The 8,526-nt window shown below is 46.8% G+C and overlaps 1 protein-coding gene across 1 annotated transcript; it reads left to right on the forward strand.

Annotated features, from left to right (window-relative positions):
* The first annotated feature begins 1,314 nt into the window (after positions 1-1,314).
* Positions 1,315-5,789, forward strand: LOC134654344 (ice-structuring glycoprotein-like). The gene is made up of 4 exons (XM_063509808.1): positions 1,315-1,466; positions 1,909-3,930; positions 3,983-4,623; positions 4,665-5,789. The coding sequence occupies exons 1-4, from the start codon at positions 1,440-1,442 to the stop codon at positions 5,749-5,751; spliced, it is 3,777 nt and encodes a 1,258-aa protein (XP_063365878.1). The 5' UTR covers positions 1,315-1,439; the 3' UTR covers positions 5,752-5,789.
* Positions 5,790-8,526: the final 2,737 nt, after the last annotated feature.

Below are 8,526 nucleotides of genomic sequence, written 5' to 3' on the forward strand. Positions count from 1 at the left end.
CCCCTTTTAGGGGTTGAATTTTTCTAGCCTAAAATGTGGCCAGGGATTTTCTTGACAGATTAGTAAAGTTTGCATCAAAATCCGTTCAGCCGTTTTCACGTGATGCGCGGTCAAATAAACAGATAAACAGACAAACAGACAAACAGACAAAAATTCTAAAAACTGTTGGAACGTGTTCTGTTATCGATTCTAAGTATCCCCAGCCAATTTTTTTTCAAATATCTTCCATGTACAGACTTTCGACCCTCTTCAGCTTTATTATATGTATAGATTAACAGCGGTTAGTAATATTCAGTGGTTAAGAAGCCGAGCTTCCTGATGGAAAGCGATCATGATAACACATGGGTAATATCTAGGTACAATATCGACATTATCACTATAGGTATAGTATAAAACAAAGTCGCTACCCGCTGTCTGTCTGTCTGTCTGTATGCTTAGATCTTTAAAACTACGCAACGGATTTTGATGCGGTTTTTATTAGAGAGAGTGATTCAAGAGGAAGGTTTATGTATAATTTGTTAACCCGTGCGAAGCCGGGGCGGGTCGCTAGTCGACTTATAAAATAAGTAATATTAAAAGAGCCTCTTATGTGCACCCTTGGGAACCCCGATGCAATTTGCTTCATGAAGAACTCCACGTCACAACGTATTCTAGCGCAATACGAGCTATTGAACCTAATAACCTTAGGTATGTAACGCTTTCGTGTTATTAGTAAAGCTAGATATTCAATGAAAAGTCCAATACGGTTTTTGGGATCTTAGTAACAAAAAACAATTCTAAATAATAGTAAAGCTTTGGTTTCCTCCGAAAGCGGTGCCGTCATATAGCGGCCGTCTCCATACAAATACTACGACATCCATATTTAGCCGTATTATTTAGTATGGAGACGGCCGCTATATGACGGCACCGCTATCCTAGGAAAACCGATCTTTACTATTTATTTTATTACATGTACTTTAGTCCCAAAATAGACAATACAGTAAAGTTCACTGGTATGAATACCTTGCTACTTATCTTTAATTAATACCTATATCTACATTGGGTGAATTATTTTTTACATACGCCAGTCTAATCCCACAACTTCCTGTGGCAATAACATCTTATGGAAATGTGCAAATATCCGATTGTTTGAACAATCTAATTAGCGCTTTCTACCATTCATCTGCATTATTACGTGCGACAAACATACGAGTAGGTAGGTATGTTTGTTTTGAGTCAGGCGTCGCAGAACGTTAGTTTGAGTAAGGCTTCATTCGACACGACTTATCTCGAACGAGACTTTATCTCTCCTTATCTTCGCTAATTGCTAGACGAAGTATAAAAGCATGCGTCTATTATTTTGGAACAATTCTTACGAACGATCTCATATGAGACACAAGTATACTTAATTGTTAATATAACGAACGATATTTCGCATTGAATGAAGTAAAATATCCAAGATGAGGATCATATATTTACTACTAATCGTAAGTTGAATTTGATTATTTTATTTTTTGGTAACAAGTACCTAAATTTTGATCTTTGTAATATACTTAACTAACCTAACTTATAATAAAATTATTTCATTGTTATAAATTTATAAGATTAATTAAGATTCTGGTAGAATTATATAAAGCAAAACTAACTTAATAAATATTGAGTAATTCAATGCTGATGTGTAAAGGCGCTGTCATTTTTTTTATTCACTTACCAAATGATGTAAGTTTTTTTAATAAGTAGGTAATTTCAAATTTCTTATCATATTGCAAGCAAATAGGCATTGGAAATGAATATTTTTTTTACAATGTCGTCTTTTGGAACTCAATTAGAAGTATATCTCGTCACGTATTTGTAAACTGTTTAATACGATATAAGATAGTTGTAACTATGACAATAGTATGATAACTCTTCTTGTTCATGTATTTACAGGTCGCCGTCTGTGCAGTGAGTGCGAAATACTTACCTTACGAAACGAATCCACTTTCAAGGTCTCTATTATCACATCATGATGAATCGTCATCGTCTTCAGAGACTAAAGAAGATAATGAAAGCGAAGTGGATTCTAGGGAAAGCAAGATTCAGGAAGAAAATCTGAAGAGACTAGAAAAAATTGAGGAGGAAAGGAGAAGACAACATGAAAAGCAAGTTGAATACGAACGTAAACAGCTAGAAAGACAAGCTGAACAGCAGCGTAAACAAGCTGAATACGAACGTAAACAACAAGAAAGGCAGGCTGAACGTGAACGCAAGGAGCAAGAACGTTTAGATAAAGAAAAACGCAAACAAGAGGAGCGAGCCCGCAAAGAAGAAGAGAAAGCACTGAAGGCCGAAAAGAAGCGGGCAGAAGAAGAACGTAAACGTCAAGAAAAGATTCAGAAACAATTAGACAAATTAGAAAAGGAAACTCTTGAAAAAGAACAGAACTTGCAGGAAGCCATCGAATCAGCTGAACAAGATGATGAGGTCGACCTCGATGACATCTGGAAGATCTACGTTTACGAAAAGTATGGCTTAACCGGACTTAGCACCGGTCTTGAAAGGAAAGTTGCGCTTAGCCGATTCTTCACGGAAGAGCTGGGCCTGAATACAAACAGCACTAAGAGCGAGAGGCGCCAAGCTATCACAAACTTTGTTCAGACCAAGATCTACGAAGATATTGCCACGCTGACTGCCTGGAGGAACCATTTGGAATTATACTTGAACGCAATAACCGTCCAATCTGTACGAGCAGAGCTAGAAGAGAAAGTTGAAAAACTTGAAAATAAGACGGCTTTATTGCAAACCGTAGCTGCACCCTGGACAGCGGTAGCGCAACAGGAAATCGATGAAAAGAAAACTTTACTCCAGTCTGTTGCTCAGCTGTTATCAAATCTTCTTCCAAACTGGGTACCCACTGATTCATCTGCAAATGGCGTAGTTGCTGGTGGTGCAGCCTCTGGACCAGCTGGTGCGGTTAACTCTGCTGACGCTGCCTCTGGTGCGGCTGGTGCTGCCAACTCTGCCTCTGGTGCGGCTGGTGCTGCCAACTCTGCTGGCGCTGCCTCTGGTGCAGCTGGTGCTGCCAACTCTGCTGGCGCTGCCTCTGGTACGGCTGGTGCTGCCAACTCTGCCTCTGGTGCGGCTGGTGCTGCCAACTCTGCTGGCGCTGCCTCTAGTGCGGCTGGTGCTGCCAACTCTGCCTCTGGTGCGGCTGGTGCTGCCAACTCTGCTGGCGCTGCCAACTCTGATGACGCTGCCTCTGGTGCGGCTGGTGCTGCCAACTCTGCTGGTGGTGCCTCTGGTGCGGCTGGCGCTGCCAACTCTGCTGACGCTACTTCTGGTGCGGCTGGTGCTGCCAACTCTGCTGGCACTGCTTCTAGTGTGGCTGGTGCTACCAACTCAGTTGACGCTGCCTCTGGTGCGGCTGGTTCTGCTAACTCTGCCGACGCTGCCTCTGGTGCGGCTGGTGCTGCCAACTCTGCTGGCACTGCCTCTAGTGTGGCTGGTGCTACCAACTCTGCCGACGCTGCCTCTGGTGCGGCTGGTGCTGCCAACTCTGCTGGCACTGCCTCTAGTGTGGCTGGTGCTACCAACTCTGCCGACGCTGCCTCTGGTGCGGCTGATGCTGCCAACTCTGCTGACGCTGCCTCTAGTGTGTCTGGTGCTACCAACTCTGCTGACGCTGCCGCCACTGGCGCTGACGCTGCTGCCCCCGCTGGCGCTGAAGCCTCTACCGCCACTGGCGCTGCTGCTACTGCTGGCGCTGACTCTGCTGCCCCCGCTGGCGCTGACGCTGCTGCCCCTGCTGGCTCTGACGCCTCTGCTGCTGCTGGCACTGACGCTGCTGTCCCTGCTGGCTCTGACGCCTCTGCTGCTGCTGGCACTGACGCTGCTGCCCCTGCTGGCACTGACGCTGCTGCCCCTGCTGGCACTGACGCCTCTGCTGCTGCTGGCACTGACGCTGCTGCCCCTGCTGGCTCTAACGGCTCTGCTGCTGCTGCAACTGACGCTGCTGCCCCTGCAGGCTCTGACGCCTCTGCTGCTGCTAGCGCTGACGCTGCTGCCCCTGCTGGTTCTGACGCCTCAGCTGCTGCTGGCGCTGACGCTGCTGGCCCTGCCGCCACTGGCGCTGACGCTGTTGCCCCCGCTGGCGCTGACGCCTCTACCGCCATTGGCGCTGCTGCCTCCGCTGGCGCTGACACTACTGCCCCCGCAGGCGCAGACGCTGCTGCCCCTGCTGGCTCTGACGCCTCTGCTGCTGCTGGAGCTGACGCTGCTGCCCCCGCTGGCACTGACGCCTCTACCGCTGCTGGCGCTGACGCTGCAGCCTCCGCTGGCACTGACGCCTCTACCGCTGCTGGCGCTGACGCTGCAGCCTCAGCTGGCGCTGACGCTTCTGCCCCCGCTGGCGCTGACGCTGCGACCCCTGCTGGCTCTGACGCCTCTGCTGCCGCTGGCGCTGACGCTGCTGCCCCTGCTGTCTCTGATGCCTCTGCTGCTGCTGGAGCTGACGCTGCAGCACCCGCTGGCTCTGACGCCTCTGCTGCTGCTGACGCTGCTGCCCCTGCTGGCACTGATGCCTCTGCTGCCGCTGGCGCTGACGCTGCTGCCCCTGCTGGCACTGACGCCTCTACTGCCGCTGGCGCTGACGCTGCTGCTCCTGCTGTCTCTGACGCCTCTGCTGCTGCTGGAGCTGACGCTGCAGCACCCGCTGGCTCTGACGCCTCTGCTGCGGCTGACGCTGCTGCCCCTGCTGGCACTGATGCCTCTGCTGCCGCTGGCGCTGACGCTGCTGCCCCTGCTGGCACTGACGCCTCTACTGCCGCTGGCGCTGACGCTGCTGCCCCTGCTGGCACTGACGCCTCTGCTGCCGCTGGCGCTGACGCTGCTGCCCCTGCTGGCACTGACGCCTCTACCGCCGCTGGCGCTGACGCTGCAGCACCCGCTGGCGCTGACGTCGCTGCTCCCGCCGACGCCGCAGCACCCGCCGACGTCGCTGGTCCCGCCGACGTCGCTGCTCCCGCCGACGTCGCTGCTCCCGCCGACGTTGCTGCTTCCGCCGACGCCGCTGCTCCCGCCGACGCCGCTGCTCCCGCCGACGCCGCTGCTCCCGCCGACGCCGCTGCTCCCGCCGACGCCGCTGCTTCCGCCGACGCCGCTGCTCCCACTGACGCTTCTGCTCCCGCTGAGGCTGCTGCTCCCGCTGACGCCGCTGCCGCTGCCAGTACTGATGCTGCTGCTCCCGCTGTCACTGACGGCTCCGCTCCTGCTGGCGCTGACACGGCTACCCCGGCAGCCGCAGAGTCTGTTGATGCTGCGACTTCCGATGCAGCTGCCTCTGGGCCCGCTGCCATCACCGAAAATATTGTTGCTGGCGCTGATACCACTTTGGCACCTGAGGCTGCCGCTACAAATGACGCTGCCACCGAAGCTTCACCATCTGAAGGGTCCGGTGCTGAACCTGCTCCTAGCGCAGGTGTTGAAAATGCTGGCAGTGTAGCCACCGAAGGCCCAGTGGAAATTCAAAATGAATCCGTTACATCTCAGCAAGCTGTTGAAGTGACGGAAGGGCCTGTTGATGTAGTAACGGGAGCGCCTGTGGAGCAAAGCACGAACGAGGTTGTCACATCTGAATCTCCGGTTACTTTGTTAGACATTCTTTCTGGACCAGTGACTGAGGCTATTGAGGCTGCACCGGAGACGGCTGCGCCTGTTGAGGTTGTACAAAAGATTGACGTTGTCCCCGTCCCAGTAGAAGTGGGCGCGACTGTTGTTGAAATTACGCCACAGTGAATTGAGCGCGGAACATTGGCTCCGATTGTAACACATATTGTTAATTAATGTAATAAATTAAATTGATAGATTAGATGCAACTATTTATAAAAAAAATATTGTGCATTTCATTACTGCAACCCTTCCACAGAAAATTAGTAAACAATTTTAACAGTAGTATAATAATATAATAACATTTAGATCGGTCAGTATGGGAAAGTCTGAAACTATAAGACATACGAAGATCTGTTCTTAGAAACCATGTCATCGATTGTAAGGGCGGTGGTCATTTCGAACACTTACTAGTATAAATTAAAGAATATGAAAACAGTGTCATAATACTCGTAATATAAAAGTAATGTCATAAAATTCGCTCAAAAATGAATGAATTATCACAGGATTAGTGAAAAAAACCTTTCTTAGACTAAAGTGGTATCCAGAATTATAATGAGAAAACGGACAGGGTCTATTTCTAAGTAAACCTAATTTTCCACAGACTGAGCAAGTGTTATTTAAACGTCATAATTTCATAGAAGTTTGACGGTGGTCTGACGTTTAAAATAATACTTGCACAGTCTGGGTCAATCAAAATCGCTGTAGATTTATCTTGGTCTAACTCTACCTAGGTACTTACTTTACCAACTTATTTTTGTTTTCATCAAAAGTCATCTTAAATATTAATGACAATTTAATTACCTAGCTACTTGAGTCTTATTTGTTCTACTAAATTAGTGATATATCAAGATCTTGTTTGTTCAAATACTGAATATTATATATTATCATCAAGTAAATATTTTAATATCTTGTGACTGTGCTGGGAAATTCCGCGAGACGTTACATGACAACTGTGATATAGCAACAATTGCGTAGTTATTACGTTATAGGTACTCCTAAATTTATTTTACTCGTTCAGATTTTCCATACCTATCCATTTTGGTGGTTTCAAATTAATTGTGCTTCCATAAAAGTTTTAAACCGGACGCAGTTAAACTGTCGTAAAGTGACATGAACATTGTGCTGGCAGCGCCATCTCTCTCGCTCTGCCGCTATCCCTGAGTTACTTTGAATGTTTTTTGTTGATTCGGATAGGAGGCAAGAGAAGAGGACATGCTTCTCTACCTAGAGTTGGTTAAATAGTCCTTAGCCTTTACAAGGTTACATATAAGTGCTCATGAAATTTCGTCTGGTACCGCTGTGATCCGAGTAGACTAGTGGACTAGTGGTAGAGGTATCTGCTGCAAATACAGAAGACTCCGGTTTGTTCGTTGAACCCAGCCCCGGGCACTTGACGCCTTTGTCAATGTTTCTTTCGTATATGATATATTTTTCAGTTTATAAGCAGCCACGTAAGCATTTCAAGCATACGAGGGGCGTTCAATATATAATGAGAATGAGATGCAAACTCTTTAAATATTAGGAAAGTAAATACTGGCCGGTAAAGCTAATCTAGCTGATTGCCATGAAAAAAAAAACTAACTGTTTTTTGTTTTAAAAAAAATACGGCGATTTCTTTGCGATGCTGTTGAGTACGTTAGCGAAAATGGAGAAAATTGAACTGCGCGCCGTTATTAAATACTTGTGTTTGAAAAAATTTTCTACGGACCAAGTCAATTTAGATTTACGGGACACTTTAAGGTCTAATGCTCTTCCGTATTCGACAGTTACACATTGGTGCGCCGAATTTAGACGTGGAAGAACATCGACCATGGATGACCCCCGCTCCGGACGCCCTACTACAGCAGTAACTGAAGAAATTGTGAAAAAAGTCGAAAACTTAGTTTTGGCGGATCATCGTGTCACGGTTCGTTTTATTGCTGAAAATGTAAAGATTTCAACGGGGAGCGTGCATAATATTTTACATGAACGCTTGGGTATGAAAAAGGTATCAGCGCGTTGGGTACCCAGAATGCTTACTGACACGCAAAAACAAACTAGAGTCGAGATTTGTCAAGAAGCTTTGGACCTGATACAGCAAGACCGGGAACTTTTTTTGGCGCGATTTATAACAATGGACGAAACATGGCTCCATCATTACGACCCTGAAACGAAACTGCAGTCTATGACATGGAAAAGGCCATCATCTCCAACTCCGAAGAAATTCAAGGTGGGCCCATCTGCCGATAAGGTCATGGGCTCTGTTTTTTGGGATGGTAAAGGGGTCGTAGTGATTGAGTATCTCGAGCATGGAGCCACTATTACGGGCTCTTTATATGCCAAACAAATAGCAACATTGCGCAATGAGATCCGTGAAAAACGGCGAGGTAAACTCTCGAAAATTGTGTTGTTCCATCAGGACAATGCACCGGCACACAAGTCCGCCGTTGCAATGGCTGCAATACGTGATGCTGGGTTCGATATCCTTTAGCATCCTCCGTATTCACCAGACCTCGCCCCTAGTGATTTCTACCTATTTCCGAGATTGAAGAAATACCTAAGAGGCAAGAAATTTGAAGACGACGACGCGGTAGTCGCTGCAGTACAAGATTTTTTAAGTACTCAAGATAAAACCTTTTATAGAAATGGAATATTAAGTTTAGAAAAAAGATATACTAAGTGTATTATGCTAAAAGGTGACTATGTCGAAAAATAAAATAACATTTAATAAAAGTTGTATATAACATACTCATTCTCACTTTTTATTGAACGCCCCTCGTATGTTTACCTGATTTATACTCGCAGTAGATTAAACTCCTAGGTACACCTAACTTAATAACATCAATTTGAGTAGGTATATGAGATGAGTATCTATTTAATACAAAGTAAAATAAAATGAAAGACAACATATAATTATTTTTA

This window comes from Cydia amplana, chromosome 14 (genome assembly GCF_948474715.1).
Source record: "Cydia amplana chromosome 14, ilCydAmpl1.1, whole genome shotgun sequence".
Lineage (NCBI taxonomy): Eukaryota > Metazoa > Arthropoda > Insecta > Lepidoptera > Tortricidae > Cydia > Cydia amplana.